The sequence below is a fragment of the Macrotis lagotis genome, chromosome 2 (assembly GCF_037893015.1).
Source record: "Macrotis lagotis isolate mMagLag1 chromosome 2, bilby.v1.9.chrom.fasta, whole genome shotgun sequence".
NCBI lineage: Eukaryota > Metazoa > Chordata > Mammalia > Peramelemorphia > Peramelidae > Macrotis > Macrotis lagotis.
This window is the reverse complement of record NC_133659.1, coordinates 103,539,234-103,556,975: the sequence shown is the minus strand read 5'-3', so window position 1 is coordinate 103,556,975 and position 17,742 is coordinate 103,539,234. Positions and strand designations below refer to the sequence as shown.

Below are 17,742 nucleotides of genomic sequence, written 5' to 3'. Positions count from 1 at the left end.
AGAGAGAGCATGAGAAAGAACACTTGTGCATGCTCATGCGTGCGCATGCACGTGTGTGTGTGTGTGTTTATCTTTAGTGTTATCAGCAGAAATTTTGGAAAAGGAAAAAATTAAAATACAAATTTTAATTTATACATTCTCATGGAAATTTGACAACTATATACACATAATAATACATACATTTCATAAAATCAAAGTTGACAGCCTACAGTCAGTGGCCTTCATTATTTTAGGGATGTTGAGGGGAAAACAATATGGTATACACTATTCAGAATGACAACTTTGTCATGGGTCTTGAACTTTTTTCAATGATAACTTTAAGCAACTTTAAACATTAACTGCTAAGCCTCTAAATTCTCTTCCAAATGCTAATGTTCATGTAGATATTTTTATATAATTGAAATCAGAGTATATAGACTATTTTTTTAAACTTAGTGTTATTTTATATCCTATACCTTTTAAAAGCTCACTATGGCAAAATGTAAAAAAATACAATTACAACTACAAAACTTACAGAAAAAGAAAAAGATTATAAAGAATGAACAAATTCCCCTCTTGAACACTATTCTTATAGAGGGAGAGTATGAAAGACCAAATAAAACTTAAGCAGTGAATCATAAATATTAAAATGATTAGAGTTTTAGGAAGATCTCATCCAATGTAGGAAATCAATTATGGGAAAGAACTTCTAAGTTTTACCTTTGTACATGTAGAATAGAAAAAAAAGTAGCAGTCTTCTCCTTGATTAGACATGTTGGCCAGATCCTTAAATCAAATGTTGGGGCTTGAAAACAAGACACTACTTCTCTAGAAGAGTACCAGGTTCTAATTCTTTCTCAAATGGTCTCAATCTTCCACAGGCAATTCAACCACTGAAATCTTCTTTAAAATGTTACCTTAGAAGAGAATATAAATCAAAATATTTGAGGAACATTTCTTATTCTCTAACTTCTAACCCTAAATGACTCTGATCAGCTATGAGATAACAATACAAAATCTGTGTTGGTATCATATTCCTCCATTAGAATGATCTTGAGAATAGGAATGGTACCACACCTTATATCTCGGCTAGTATCTAGTCCAGTGCTTTGGGGATATCAGGATTTCCATAAATATTTGTTGCATTATTTCTCTATTTGTATTGGATTAATGATTTCATTAGCATAGGGAACTCCCTCTGATCCATACTAATACCTTCATTTCAGTCTTATGAATCTCTGGTGCCACCATAAAGTTAAAGTGATTTGTCTAATCACAAAGTCAATAAGCACTGGGGTGGAACACGAACCCAGGTTTAAAGCTTGCTCTCTTTCATTCAAGTAAACCCCACTGCTTCTCTATTCTAGCTTTATCCTAATAGCAAAGGATTTTAATCGATACTTCCATTTATGTTGTTTGCAAGCATAATCTTGTATAGTCTTCATGCTAGACTTGGCCAAGGCAGAAATAATCTACATTTATTTCCACTTAAAACTGCTATATAAGGAGTTCAAATATATTTTAAACTCAAATTGCTCTGGTTGTGAACTAAAAGGGAGAACTGTTCTCACTGAGTGCCTTCTGGAGATCTTTGGATTCTTAAAGAAAGCAAATTTTTTTTTTCCTGCTTTACTGACTGATGAGAGAAATATACATTGATAGTCTGAAAAGCAAAGACAGTTTTGTCTAGTCAAAATTTTACTTATTGCTTCTTTAGAGAAAATTAAGATAGCTAAAATTTATTTACATGGTACTTTAAGATCTGCAAAATACTTTATATATTCATATTTGTCTTCTGTTATATCACACTTTTATTATTATTTAACTATTTTGTATTATTTGTATTTATTCACTTTATACACATGCTGTAAGTTTTATGTGTATTTGTCTCCACTATTAGAATGTAAGCTTCTTGAAAGGAAATATTTTTTTTTCTAATTGTAGCCCCAGTAACTGATAAAAGTCAGGATATAGATTATACACTAAAGTCAGTAATGATTATTTGGTCTTTTCAATAATCCTGAGAGGTAGTTACTACATGTTTTATTACTCCATATTATAGATAAGAAACATGGAGTTTAAGAATCTCTTGTGTCCTCTACATTTTTCTCAACAATAACCCTTTTATCTGAAACACAAGAAAGAACACAGTTATATGCATTTTCACATGTAGGGAGCATGATTTAAGGCATATATATAGATTGTGTGGTAAACTACATATTGGAGTATTTTGTGTCATTTAAAAATATTTCTAAAAGTACTTTCAGCACACGTAAACTTTTTGAATTTAGTTGAAATCTAAGATAAGTAGAAATACAAAGAATGAGGAGGGTATTTAGCTTTTCATACCCAAACCAGGTCCAGAAATTCAGTTATTTATATTTATATATAACACAAAAGCCACAGTGAATAAAGCAAGGGCTTCTTTCTAGTATCTATGGAAATGCTTCCCATAAGGTTAGCAAGCCTTTAGGATATCCTTTTTTTACTTCACCATGCTGAATTCAGACTTGTTTCACTTTATATCAGACAGCCTGTGTTCCTACCATTCAAACCCAACAAGAGGCAATTTATAGATTATAAAAAATGAAAATTTCACTTCATACATTCTTTGGCTTCAATATTTAAGTGAAAGATAAAATAAGAATCTTCTTATTAATTAAGTGCTCACAAAGTGTTGAACTGGTCCCCCTTGACCCATTCCAGTTTTCAGTGATTCCTTTCTTTTCACTTTTTGGCATCATTAGCATTCCTCAAGTGATAGTTGAGGTACCACATCTGATTCACCTGATATCTCTCTCTCTCTCTCTCTCTCTCTCTCTCTCTCTATCTATCTATCTAGTATCCCTTCAGCCTAACTTGGTAAGACTGTAAAATTTTTGTCCTTCATTTTCTTCCTTTTTTTTTGCAAGGCAATGTGGTTAAGTGACTTGCCCAAGGTCACACAGCTAGGTAATTGTTGAGTGTCTGGGGTCATATTTGAACTTGGGTCCTCCTGATTCCAGAGCTGGTGCTCTATCCACTGCACCACCTAGCTGCTCCTTGTCTTTCATTTTCAAAGAAGACTATAACATCAGGGAGATGATGCCATGACTAGCGTATGAATAGGATTTGAGAGAGGGAGGGCTGTGCTAAGTCTTTTTCTTCTCCAGAGCCATCTGGGTCCTGTGGCTAGATATGAATCAGGACAACTGGACATGACCCTGGATGTGAGGCAATCAGGGTTAGGTGACTTGCACAAGGTCACACAGCTAGTAAGAATCAAGTGTCAGGCTGGATTTCAAATCCTGTCCTCCTGACTCCAAGGCCAGTGCTCTACCCACTGTACCACCTAAGGACTATTTTATTTTTGTCTTTATAACTCTCCTACTTCTAGAACTTCGCACATAATAGGGACTGTATAAACTGTTTACTTCTGAAAGGTGCTATCACAAAAATAGTTCAAGTTTTTGCTCACTTGGGAGAGGCATGTACTTACATATTTCCACAGGAAAGCTTTATTTGAAATAGCATAATTACTAATATTTAAAAAAATTCACTTCTTTAGTCATTAGTTAAAAATAAAGTTATATTTCAGTGATATTGCTAAGTAGTCTGCTATGAAGGTGCTGTTTGGGAAAATTATTATTCTAAAATATAATCAAAAGAATCAAGACAATCTGGGCAATTCTTTTATAAAAACTTCATTTTAAAATAACATTTTAGAATAATAAATAAAAATTAAACTGAAGTTCAAATTCAATTAGCCAGTCTAATTTAAGGCCTAGAAAAATTGTTTAAAAAATTAATTAAAAATTCAGCTCTTACAGATGACTTATTGTAAAAAGATGCTCATTTTTTCTAAAAAGCATAAACTGTTTGACTTGTGCTTCTGAAAATTATGTAAATAACCTTAGCATTCTAGATAATTATTATCTGAATTATAGAACTATCTTTTTAAAAAAAGCAAATGATATATCTCCATACTTACATTAGCTGGGTGACCTCAACAGAACCGTCTGTCTTCAATGAATTTCAATTTATTACTCCTGTAGGTCGAACCAACACTCAATCCGTGAATTAATAATAAAGGGGCAGAAAGAATTTTCCTCCTCACATTGCCAAGGAAACACCTCTCAGCCACAATTCAAACACAGGCTGTGCTTTTTAAACATCTCCCAACTACTGGAAGAATAAGTCCATTCGAATAACCTCTGTCAGACTGGAGACAGCCAGGGTTAGCTATCTCTTCCAAAAAAAAAATAGTTCATTTAAAGATGAACTTGAAATTCAAAGGGCTACAAAAAAGATCCATCTTCCACAGCCGGACAATTTATTTTTTTTAAAAAAACAAAAACAAAAAATTGAACAATATCCAATTCTGGTCTTCAAGATTTCTTCACCTATTAAGAAAAAACAGAAACCTTCCCCCATCTTTATTATCTGTATACTGAAAATACATGTATATGTAAAGGTATAGGTATGTGTGTATCTATGTATATAAGTATATACATATATACAAATTGGCTTATACACACAAACACATATACACAAATGTGCAAAACCAAAGCATTTGAGTGATTTTTCATCTTTAAAATATATAATAAAAATCTTTAGGTTTGACTGTATTTTTAAAAATTTTAAAAATGACAAAAACTCAGAATCAAGATATCTTTTTGAAATGGCTGAAATCTTGTACCAACCCACAAATGTTGTTGAAATATCCTTACACATATTAATGTGTATAGTATGGATGCATGTATAACACTGTTTCCACTTAATCTTTAACCAAAATAAATGGAAATGATCAGAGTAGTGACAATTAAATGGTACAGCAAACTATAGAGGGCAGAGAAGCAGAAAAGCCACCCTGAACAAATTTAAAACATAAGAAGCTTAATATTTGAGAAAAGACATTTTCTTTAAATCAGTACCAAGGTATTAAATATTAGCTATGAAAGATTTGCTTGAGCAGCTCACTTTCAAATTTTTTAAATTATTAACTGCCAAAGAGGAATTTATAATTATCTGTCTATTCAGGTCAGTGCAAAGCTCAAACTCTTAATTTTGCAATGATATTTGACTTGTTATAAAAATATTTTTAAGCTTAAAGTTTACTTTAGATTTTTAAACCAGCTCCCAAAACTTAAAAGGAATTTTGATTCTTATAAAAGCTGCACATACTCTCTAGGTTAAATCTTGTCAAATTCTACCCAAGATAAAACAAAAATTAAATATTACTCAGAATTTGAAAATAAAATGTGGACACCTTTTACTCACACTTAACACTAGTCAATTTTCCAGGACTTTTTGAGCAGGGAACAATTCCCAAACCTGAAAGGAAAAAAAAAATCAGTTCTTGTATTACTTAGTAATAAACTTGAATAAAAGTGGGTTTAAAAAAACTTTTATTAAGGAAAATTCCAAATCTTTCCCTTTTTTTTTTAATGATTACACATCTAGTCCTACTTAATGGGACTAAATTACATCTTAATATAAAAACTTGTACATGGTGAGGACTACCCAGTATAAATACATTTTACAGATTAATATTTCAAAAAGTAGACTTTTTTATTCTTAGTCAAGATTAGGATGTCCAAAGCAATTTTTTGACCAGCCAAGGAACCAGTTTCATGGGATACCCAGTTACTTTAAGGTTTTGATTTTTTTTAAGAGACTAATAAAAAGTCTAACAAAGCATAAACTCTTTGGAAAATGAAAACCATCTTACCCAAAATTGTTTCTATGTGTCTTTCACTCCTATCTTTTGAACAAATTTTTAATCATAACTTTCCAAATTGTAAGAATGTATTTTGCCGCTTTTAGTGCTATTTACTCCCTTCTATCTAAAGGTATCTATCATAAACATTTTAATTTCACTGCCCAGTTAACTTGGGTTTCTACTTGCTATACAAATTCCCAAGGGATCAAAACAAAGTAAAAAGTTTTCAATTATTTTAAATCAACCTTTTCATCAAATAATTTAGAAACATATCTTTTAATTAAAAATGAGGAGTTATTGAATTCAATAAGTATAATTTAAAATCGACCAGAATTTTGAAAGTGATTAAGTTTTTGAAATGTTAACAATTAAGAAGACTGAGTTTTGCCCAACTGTTGTGGGTTATCAACATTTTTAAAATGGACTCTGCATGTTTTTACTCTCTTTCATGACCTCATATATCCAGACAAAAAGAAAAACAAACACAATAGACAAAAAATACGATAAGGCCCCAAATTAGTTCATTTGATCACACAATGTTATCGCTATTTTTTTTTTTAGATTTTTGCAAGGCAAAGGGGTTAAGTGGCTTGCCCAAGGCCATACAGCTGGGTAATTATTAAGTGTCTGAGGCCGGATTTGAACTCAGGTACTCCTGAGACTCCAGGGCCGGTGCTCTGTCCACTGCACCACCTAGCTGCCCTAGAATTTTTTTCAAACACTATTCAGATTATCACTTATAAAATAGTGAAGCTTCCACTTCTATTTAGGATTTCCTAGAAAAGTATTGTTGATGAGATGTTTCAACCCTTTCAATCCCCACCACAGTTTAAAAGCAAATTGAAGTTTTCATACACACACTATAATGTGCTATCTTGTGAACTCTTCAGCATGCTAAATCATGCCGTTTGTATATAATACTCCAGCTAGAAGCCAATGAGGAATAATTAGTTTAAAATTTAAGTTTATTTTCAGGAACCTCAATTGTTTAATATTTTCAAAATGTTGACCTATTCACTTTGAAATAGACAAGTTTATAGACATTCAGATTGTAGACTACGGATGGAGCAGTTTAGGTACTGAATAGCAATTTGGGTTCAAGTTAGCCTTAAATCTCGTATTAAACAAAAATAACAGGGGATCTTTTCTTACTGTAATTTTGAACAATTTTCACTCCAAATATTCTTCAAATTCTACTGTAGCAGCAGGTGAGATAAAAAAAGCTTTTACTTGTCATTGAAATACTATCTGTTGCTGAGTTATCAATGGAGCCTAAACATAAGTAGACTCCCTTTCTGGACAAACTATAAATTTGCTAAGTCGAGAAGCTTCTAAAGTGACCACTTGACAGTTCTCTGCTAAAGGGTCCAAATAATTACAAACATCTCCCACAAGTATCTGCTTATGTTTCTAAATCCTTACTCAGAAAACCTAAATTTTCTTTAACAAAGTAGATAAGATGCAAAGCTTCAATTGAAATAAGGCATTCAATAGGGATGCCAATTTTTAGGTGTTATTTTATTTTGAAAAGTACGTTTTGTTGATGCCTTTTAATCTTTACATCAATGTTCCCCAGTTGCATCCCCACCCACACACTTTTCCTTGTGACAAAAACCAAAACATTAAATTTGCTGCTTGGTCTGCTTGCCCCAAGTCTTTTCCCAATCCAGCCCATTTTCACTCTATCAAGTTGATTTTCTAAAAGTATAAGCCTGACTTGTCACTGGCCCTCCCCCTTACTTAATAAACTCCAGTGATTGCTTTTCACCTCAAGCACCAAATCTTCTGCTTGAATTTTTAAAGCTCTTTATAACCTAGCCCTTTCCTTCTACTTACATCTTAATGCTCCTCCAGACTACAGCTCTAAGACAATGGCCTTCTTACCCTTTCCTCAGTGAAGACACTACATCTCTCAAGTTTGAGCATTTTCAATGGCTAGCCTCCACTACTAGAACTGTTTTCCTCCTCATCTCTTGCTCTTGGCTTCTACAAGCAGACATTTTCCAGTCCCCTAAGGGTTAAGGATTAGGATCTCAAGACCTTCCATCTAAGATTTGCCGTGTGTGTGTACACACACACACACACACACACACACACACATATCTTGTATGCATATTGTTTCTTCCATTAGACTCTGAGTTTCTTGAAAGCAGGGCTGTTAGTGCTTAATGAATGCTTATTGTTTTGACTACAATATATTTGACAATTTCGTCCTAGTAGTATTCCACCTTTCTGCTAGGAAAGAGGAAGGTTCTTTCATTATCTATCCTTTTGGTCTTCATTATTCCCTTTTCTATTACTCTGAATTTAACATCTTTTAAGTGACATTTTCAGATATAGTGGTGTGTTTATATGTTACTCTTTGTCCTGATTATTTTTGTTCTTTTGTATTTCTCATCTCACCACACACCTTAATATTCTGAATCCCTAACTTGGGAGGTAGAACTGAAGTAAGGATTGTTAGGTCCTGAAATATTAATTCATATCTGCCTGTAATTTTTTTTTCAGTTGGTCATTTTCATTTTTGAAATTGGTCATTTTTCTGAGCCAGAAAAAAAATTCACAGCACCCAATCCTATGGAGAAGCCCTCGACTTCTAACACATTTCCAGCGGCACCATGACACTGGCAGTGGGTGGTATGTTTAAGTGTAGTTTTCTGAAGTGGTGTCTGGTTAGCCCATCTAAATCTCTTTACAAATCCCACCAAGTATACAAGTGTCAAAGCAGAAATTCCAAACTGCAGATATCTTAGGCTTTGTTTCAGGCATTTAGATATGGTACTACTTTTAATGAAGAAAGTCACTTGGACAAGAACATGTGATTCCATGATTTTTAAAGACCTGCTAGAAGCTACAATAGAGCTAAAATGTTTAACAAATTCTTTAAATAATCAAAATTTAACTGAAGAAGCATAACTCTATCTTTTAATCCTTAATTTTCTTTTTTACTGCAAGACTTATGATTGATCTAGTTTCCATCCTATCAATACTAAAGTAAAAAAAAAAAATGGAGACACATTAAAAGATCCCACTTCTGTTCAGACTGATACATTTACTTTCAAATGTAATGGGAGCTAAATATATGGAAGGTATAATTTTCCTCCCCTTCCACTGGCCAGTCCTACTTTATTAGAATTGCCTTAGGAGACTGAAAGCTTTGTCTAACTTATAGCTTAAGTGTTGAGGTGCCCAGGTGGATGTCTCCTTTTGCACCAATTGACACTTGTTTTAAAGCTGCTACAAATCATCCAACAGATTTATCATGGGCGAATGTAGAAAAATCGCATCACAAAAGAGGTTTTGAAGCAAGATTTGTTTAACTGTATAGCACGCAACTAAACAAGTTCTTCATCCTGCTTGAGAGAACTGGTGTACAATAAATGTATCAGTAGTAACTGTGGCATCTGAGATCCTCCACTGAGCCTATCTTTAATGATTTTGGGGAAACTGACAAGTTCTTGATGAGATCCGGTTTTCCTTTTTTGTGTCGTTGGGAAACAATTGTTTCAACATTCATCTCTTTTGCAATTATTTTCCCCTTTCTAGGAGAAGGCCGAAGAGTTCTTAACCTGGAATCTGTGGATTTTTATTTTAAAATATTTTGGTAACTCTTATGTAACGTAAATGATTTTCTTTGCACTCTTAGTAATTTTACGTAGCGCAGTTAAAAACATTCTGAGAAGGGGCCCTTAGGTAGGCTGCCAACCCAATTGGTTCAGGATATGAAAAATTAAATTCCTGCCTTTTCCACCTGTATTAACGCGAGGACTCGCGAATTCCAACATCAATAAAAATACTGTGAATGCTGCCAGGAGAAACTGAAAATACCAGCGACACTAAAAAAGCCTATTTCCTGTGGCCAAAGTTTACCAAGAATCTCGTAAAGGGGTCTATTACTGTGGTAATACAGCTTGCTCCTCCCCACTTGAATCATCTTTTCTTTCACTTCCAGTCCCCTTGGGATTATCGTCCGACTTGGGTGAGAACACGGACAAGAGAAAGGAAACTATCTCCAAACTTGTTTTTAAGTCGGACGGGGTGGGGGAAGGGAGGGCCCCCTCATCCTAGAGATCCGGACCCACAGCGCAACCACCCGCCAGGAACTTTGCAAGCCCCCCGATTTCTGCGTCGGAATGTTGAAGTTGGGGGTCTATTTGTGGGCAGTTCCATTTCCTACATAACGGAAGTGCAGGCTGATTCCGGGTCCTCGCGGCGGGCCAAGGCCGCACGGCCGGATCGCACCGCCCCCTCCCCACGCGAAGCCCCCGGCTGGGTGTCGGCGGGGGGCGGCCTCCTTTGTGGCGGCGGCCAGGCCCGCCTCGGGGGGCCCAGCGCCGGGGCCCCGGGCACGAGCCGCGCCATCCGGGGCTTCCCCGCGGGCCGGGGCCCGAGGGGGCCGCGCGCGCGCGGGCGGGGGGCGGAGTCCGCTCTCGGCGGGTCGCCCCGGGGCCGCGGAAATGCGGGCCTCGCCGGGAGCCATCCTGCCGACGGGGCGGGCCGAGGGGGCCCGGCCGGGGCTGCCCCGAACCCCGACCCCGCTCCGCGTTACCTGAGAGCGCCGCTCCGCCGGCCGCAGTCGCTCCTCGCCGCTCCCGCCGCGGCCCCGGCTCTCTCCTTCATCCGCTGCCGGGGGCTGTCGCCGCGGCGGCCGCCGCTGCTCGTCGTTCCTCGGGCGGCAGCCGCGGACCTTCCGGGCTGCCAGCCTCAAAGATGGCGCCTGGCCGACTGACCCTGCTCCGAGGCCCGGCCAGCAACCAAGATGGCCCCCGCCCCGCGCCGCGCCGGCGCTGCGGCCGTGACGCGCGGAATTCTGGGAGCTGTAGTTTCCGCGCGGAGGCCATGTGCAAGATGGCTCGGCTAGAGCGGGAGTTCACGAGTTCAAATCCGGCCTGTGTGGCCTTGGGCAAGCCTTGCAAAAAAACCTAAAAAAAAAAGAAGGTGCCCTCCTAAATGTCTTGGGGGAGAGGGCAAGACAGGCATTTGAGGGTGGGAAGGAAAAGCAGTTTGTACAGGTCCCTCCCAAGTCTTTTCTGCTATTTTCTTCAATGATCACTTAGTTTTGAGCCAAGAAAAATAGCACAGGGATTGGAGTTCACACAACTGAGAGTTATAAATGATACAAATAAAATATGGTAAATGGTTTCAGCCCAAATTATGCTTCACAAATTCAAATAATGCCAACATTTCTCATTAGCGCTAATTGGGATCTCGCTGCATTCTGGGTGGAATCTGAAGTGAATGTTGCAAAATCACAAAGCAAAACAAAAGAAAAGACTAAAAGGAAATAGAAGACAGACCACTTCACACCTTTGTGAAGGTGAGAAGTCTACAGTGGGTAGCTGTGCATTTCACATGTTTTAAGACGTCTTCCAAGAATTCATGAGTTTTGCTGAGTTTTTTCTTCAAATAAATATTCAATATTATATATGAGAATATATATGGGAAGGCATTGTGCAAAGAAGAGGGGAAAATTCTGGTGATGTAAAACATATTAATAAAGTCTCATTTTTTTCAGGGTTTTTTTGCAAAGCAAATGGGGTTAAGTGGCTTGCCCAAGGCCACATAGCTAGCTAATTATTTAAGTGTCTGAGACTAGATTTGAACCCAGGTACTCCTGACTCCAGGGCCAGTGCTCTATCCACCGGACCACCTAGCGGCTCCTAAAGTCTTATTTTCAAAAACAGCTTGGGGGTATTTCAAGGACCTAAGTCTTTCATCTCAAATGGAATTGTGGAAATCTTACTGGACTTGCAATCAGGAAGATCTGTGTTTAAATCCAACCTATGGCACATAGTAACTGTTAACTTCTCTGAGATTTACTACCTTCATCTGATAATAAGGATAATAATTAGGCTCTCCTGAAGCTCAATGCTTTTATTATATATGGTAGAAGGAGATATTGGTCAGGAAGGCAATTGATAGTTACTGATAGTTAACGTCATGTAAAGTAAGGACAGATAACAATCATAATAGTTAATATTTATGCCAAAACTTTAAGATTTTAAGTTTTACATATTTTTTATTTATACTTGTTGTTATGCCATTTATAAAATATAGAGAATGCTTTAATCAGGTTTCAAGGATTTAGAACACCTTGCCACTGACTGTCAAGAGGACTTTGAAAGGGTTGTTTGCCAAAGTCTACAGGAGAACCCAGCTCTAAGTAGAGGAATGAGCTTTGCCTTTCAACTTGCAACTCAACCCTGAACTGGAACAACTTGCCCAGTAAGTTGGTGGAGATAGCTCTGAGGAGTTTATTTTTACACATTTTTTTAATATTAATATTTTATTTGTTTTCCAATTATATACAACAGTAGTTTCCACCAAACTTTGCAAAGTTTTGAATTTTGCAATTTCCCCCCTTTCTTCCCTCCCCCCAACAGAAGGCAATCTGATAAGCTTTATGTTTGTTTCCATGATATGCAAAGAACAAAACTAAATGCTTTGAGATAAAAACATATCCTTAAGGAAGAAAGGAAATATTAAAAACAGCAAAATTATGCAATATATAAGATGACTTTTTAAAAATTGAAGGTAATAATCTTTGTTCTTCCTTTAAAGTCCACAGTTCCTTCTCTGGTTACAGATGATATTCTCCATCACAGATCCCCTAAAATTGTCCCTGATTATTGCACTAATGGAGCGAACAAGTTCAACAAGGTTGATCATCATCCCATATTGTCATTAGGGTGTACAATGTTCTTTTTGTTCTGCTCATCTCACTCAGCATCAATTTATACAAGGTTTTCCAAACTTCTCTGAAATCCCATCCCTCCTGATTTCTTTTTTTTGCAAGTTAACTTTAATTTATTATTACTGTTATAATAATTTTGTTATAAGAGTAAACATAACCCCACCCCCAAGAAGATGAGAAACCTCAAGAATAGTGAGAGAGAGAAAAAAAAAATGTACTTCAGTCTGTGTTCAGATTTCAATGGCTCTGTCTCTGGGGTGAGTTGCTTTCTTTATCATAAGTCCACCAGAGAAGTTGCTTCTATATTTTCCCCACAATTGCTGTCACTAGCTGTACCTCCACTCTATTCCTCCCCACTCTCATTTATTCAATTCTCTCTCTCCTTTCATCCTGGCCCTGTCCAAAAGTGTGTTGTATCTGAGTACTCTCTCCCTCACTCTTCCCTCTCTTCTATCACCTATTCCCCCCCTTCCCTCCCCCTAATCCCCCTTATCCCATCCCTTTCTTCTCATTTTTCTCTAGGGTAAGATGGATTTCCTCACCCTATTAAGTGTGTATGTTGTTTCCTCTATGAGCCATTTCTTATATGAATGAAGACTCACTCATTCCCCCTTGCCTTCCCCCTTTCCACTCCATTGAAAAAGCTTTTTCCTGACTCTTATGTGAAATTTCTTAGCTTCTTCTTCCTCTCCTTTCCCTTCCTCCCAGTACTTTCCTTTATCACCCATTGACTCCATCTTTTTACCATACCATACCATTATATTCCGCTCCTTCATATGTCCTGTCTATATATGCTCCTTCTAACAGCTCTTATAAATGAGAAAGTTCATATGAGTTATTATGTCTTCTTCCCATGCAGAAATACAAACAGTTCAATATCATTAAGCTCCTCATAGTTAGTACTTCTCTTCCACTCCCTCTATGGTTCACCAGAGTCCTGTACTTGGAGATCAAACTTTCTGTTCAGCTTTGGTTGTTTCAAAAGGAAAGTTTGAAAGTCCCCTGTTTCATTGAAAGTTCATCTTTTCTCCTGAAAGAGGATGTTCAGTTTTGCTGGGTAGTTGATTCTCGGTTGTAAACTAAGATCTTTTGCCTTCCAGAATATCATATTCCAATTCCTATGAGCCCTTAATGTAGATGCTGCCAGATCCTATGTAATCCTGACTATGGAGCCTCAGTAGTTGAATTGTTTGTTTCTGGCAGCTTTTAGAATCTTCTCTTTGATTTGGGAATTTTGGGATTTGGCTATAATATTCCTGGAAGTTTTTCTTTTGGGATCTCTTTCAGGAGGTGACCAGTGAATTCTCTCGACTTCTATTTTACCCTCTGCTTCTAGGATCTCAGGGCAATTTTACTGTATTATTTCTTGAAAAATGAAGTCTAGGCTCTTCTCCTGATTGTAGCTTTCAGATATCCCAATAAACTTTAAATTATCTCTTCTGGATCTGTTTTCAAGGTCAGTTGTTTTTCCCAATGAGATATTTCACATTTTCTTCTATTCCTGGAAGTTTTTCTTTTGGTATTTCATTCAGAAGGTGATTGGTGCATTCCCTCAATTTCTATTTTACCCTCTGCTTCTAGGATCTCAGAGCAATTTTACTGTATTCTTGAAAAATGAAGTCTAGGCTCTTTTTCTGGTCATGACTTTCAGGTAGCCCAATAATTTTTAAACTATTTCTTCTGGATCTGTTTTCGAGGTTGGTTGTTTTTCCAATGAGATATTTCCCATTTGCTTCTAATTTTTGGCTTTTTTGGGAAAAGTGTTATTTTTTCCTGATTTCTCACAAACTCATCAGCTTCCTTTAGTTCCATTCTGCAATTGAAGGAGTTATTTTCTTCAGAGAGCTTTTTTTTATCTCCTTTTCCAGCTGGCCAATTCTGCTTTTTTAAAGCATTCTTCTCCTCATTTGCCTTTTGTTTTGCTTTTTTCCATTAGGCCTAAACTGGTTTTTTAACATATTATTTTCTTCAGTATTTTTTTATATTTCTTTCACCAAGCTGTTGATTTGGTTTTCATGATTTTTCTGCATTACTCTCATTTCTCCTCCCAATTTTTCATCCACCTCCCTTAATTGCTTTTCAAAGTCTTTTTGAGCTCATCCATAGTCTGAGTCCATTTTCTATTTTTCTTGGAGGATTTGGATCTGGAAACTTCAATTTTATCATCATCTGAGTATGTGTTTTGATCTTCCATAAGTAATTCTCTATGGTCAGATTTTTCTTTTTTTGTTGTTTACTCATTTCCTCTGCCCAAGACTAATTTACAGCACTTCTAAGGCTTTGGGGTTTTTTGGGGGACACTCCACTGGGATCTTTATTCCTCCAAGGTCTTATGCTCTCTCGCCTTGCTTTGTTATATGGATGACCACAGCACTAACCTCTGCCCTGGAGCTGTAAGAAGGAGCCCTGCTAGGCTATCTTAGTATGGAAGCCCAAACTTGTAACCTGGATCTGAGTGTGGGCAAACAGCAGAGTCCTGCCCCCAGGGAGAGCAGAAATATTTCTGCCTTCTCCCATGTCCCCCTTACTGTCTGTGTCAAAAGTCCTTTCAAAGATTAAGATACTCAAAACTATATTTCTGGTAAAAGATTGACTTCTGTAGAGAGTACTCCACCTTAATATCAGTCACTTAGTAAGAAATTAAGATTCCTAGGGATCTTACCCTGTGTTCATTACAAACTTAGGAGAAAAATGATCAGGATACTGGGAGCTGTGCCCTTCCAGGAAGAGACAATAGATCAGATAGCATTACATAAGGATGACAGTCTATGTGGGGCAGTTTGGGGCAGAGATAATGTGCAACCTTCATTGTCAGGTCACCCAAAGGAGATTGATAAGTTTTCCTTTTCTCTGTTTTCACATAAAAAGTCAACTTTTTCCCAATTGAAGGGTGGTCATTTTTCATAAAGACCTTCACCTTAAAGTTTAGTTGGTAAATCCCAGAGAATAAAACTTCATGTCCAATCTAGATTTTTGTCAATTTTATTTTAACCCTATATTCTTTAAGGGTTTTTGGCAATTTTAGGGTTCAACATACATAGCAGAAACTGTAGGTAACCTCAGATTCAAGCATTTCTAAAATTGAGGAAACCTTACCTAGACAACTAGGCTGTATAGTAAATATATAAAAAAAATATTGTGTCAAAGATCTAAAATCAAATTCAGCCTCAAACATTTATGAAATGTCTTCCCAAGGCAATTCTCTTAACCCCTGTCTGCCTCAGTTTCCTCAACTATTAAATGGAGATGATATGCTGCTAGTTAAATTCTCCTCTACATGAAACAAATTTTCACATTTTAAAAACTGATATTTTTTTTTGACCCTCAGCTATATTGACTGCTCCCTTTCTTTCTAACCCTTCACAGGTTTTGGGTCTATTACTCCTAAACTGTGATTATTTTCTTACCTTACCTATCTGCTCAGGACTGTTGTGAAGATCAAATGAGATAATATTTATAAAGCACTTACCACAGTGCCCAGCACATCATAGGTTCTTTTTTCCCCCAAATTCAAGAAATCTTTTGTTGGTTATTTTTTAAGTCATTTATGCCATGAATTCATAGGGGATTGGTTCCAACAGATCAGGTTCCTTGCCATTCGTTCTCACAAAGTGTGCCTTCTCCGGGTGGAGCAGGCTGATGTTTTCGTTGAACCCAAGTGCCTTTTTCTTTGGCTTCTTTCTTCTGATCATTTTCCTTTACCCGCTTCAGGAAGCTATCTCTGCTCTTAGAATGCTTAATATGCTCAATATGCACATTAATTCTCTTGGCTAGAATCTTGCCCTTAACCTATTTGTTTACAACAATGCCTATAGCATGCTGTGTAACATTATAGACTCGTCCAGTCTTGCCATGGTGACATTTGTGGGGCATTCCTTGCTGAACTGTGCCCATACCCTTGATATCTACAATATCACCTTTCTTGTATATGCGCATATATGTAGCCAGAGGGACAACACCATGTTTTCTAAAGGGCCTAGAAAACATGTATCGAGTCCCTCTCCTCTTTCTTTTTGTGTTCGTCATTTTGGCAACTACATCATAGGTTCTTAATAAATGCTTATTTCCTTGTATTGCCCTATCTTTTTTCACCTGTGAGATTTTTTAGAATGTTTTTGCAACATATATCTATGCAGGGTTTAGGTACCCTGACTCTTCTTATCTAGTGAAATGTTAACAGAGCTGAACTGAGGCAGAATGCAGGAATTTCTCAAGGCACCATGACAAAGAGGGAGAAAAAAATCTTTATTAACTAATCAAACATCTGCAAGTTGGTCACTTCCCCATTTTCCCTACTGAAAAAAGTTATCCTACAACCCCTGAGACCTATATTTTCTTACACTGTTTAAGATTATTTAAAACCACGTAAAGATGAATGCATGCTATTTTTAAGGAGCACAGCAAGCAAGGAGTAAAGGGGAAAGAACCACTCAGGTTGGCATCTTCTCCAGCAGACTAAGCTAGAGGCATAGAAAAGAGTCATAATAGCCATAAAACCTAGAGAAGAGCATCAAAGAGCATCCTTAGGCTTATAAGTGGAAAAATAATCAGGTTCTGGAGTACAAATTATGGACAGAGGAGGTATGATTTTAGAAGGAAACATCTCTTTCATTTTGAACTATGTATGGTTCTTCCCTATTCCTGTTCAGTCTCTACTTTAGGGATAAACCAAAGGCTTTGCTCATTATGATACTGAAATAAAAAACACAACTTTAAACATTGAATTAGAAAAAAGGATTATTCAAAAGCAGCCTCTAAAACAGCTCAACTAAGCTGTTTCAAATCCTGATTCTTTTATTTATTTATTTATTTATTTTGAATTTTACAATTTTTCCCCTAATTTCCCCCCCCCCCCCCCATGGAAGGCAGTCTGTTAGTCTTTACATTGTTTCCATGGTATACATTGATCTAAGTTGAATGTGATGAGAGAGAAATCATATCCTTAAGGGAAAAAAAGTATAAGTGATAGCAAAATTACATAATAAGATAACAGTTTTTTTTTTAATTAAAGGTAATAGTCTGTTCAAACTCCACAACTCTTTCTCTGGATACAGATGGTATTCTCCATCACAGATATCCCAAAATTGTGCCTGATTGTTGCACTGATGGAATGAGCAAGTCCATTAAGGTTGATCATCACCCCCATGTTGCTGTTAGGGTGTACAACATTCTTCTGCTTCTGCTTATCTCACACCTGATTCTTTTTTTTAAAGTTTTATTTTACATTACTATCTTGCTTTTAACTTCACCTTTTTTCACTTCATATCTTTTCTCTACCTCCTAAGAAGTTATCTCTTATAACAAAGATTTAAAAAATAAAAGTTCAAAAGCAACTCAGAAACACCAATCATCATGTCAACCAGATCTG

At 36.8% G+C, this 17,742-nt stretch overlaps 1 protein-coding gene and 1 pseudogene across 5 annotated transcripts in view; both read right to left on the bottom strand.

The window, feature by feature from the left end:
• The window catches only part of ZC3H11A (zinc finger CCCH-type containing 11A), a 38,895-nt gene extending 28,485 nt beyond the window's left edge, over positions 1-10,410 (bottom strand). Inside the window, exons 1-4 of one of the 5 annotated variants that reach the window (XM_074222425.1) lie at positions 10,230-10,410; positions 5,228-5,292; positions 3,950-4,007; positions 700-896 (exon numbers count right to left, since the gene is read on the bottom strand). In XM_074222425.1, the coding sequence (XP_074078526.1) occupies positions 700-753 (54 nt within the window). In that variant the 5' untranslated portion in view covers positions 754-896; positions 3,950-4,007; positions 5,228-5,292; positions 10,230-10,410. Of the gene's footprint in view, positions 1-699; positions 897-3,949; positions 9,897-10,229 lie in introns of those variants that run through there. The other 4 variants (XM_074222423.1, XM_074222424.1, XM_074222426.1 and 1 more) reach the window with 4 other exon arrangements.
• Positions 10,411-15,919: 5,509 nt separating this feature from the next.
• Positions 15,920-16,400, bottom strand: LOC141511129 (large ribosomal subunit protein eL21-like; annotated as a pseudogene).
• Between the last annotated feature and the right edge of the window lie 1,342 nt (positions 16,401-17,742).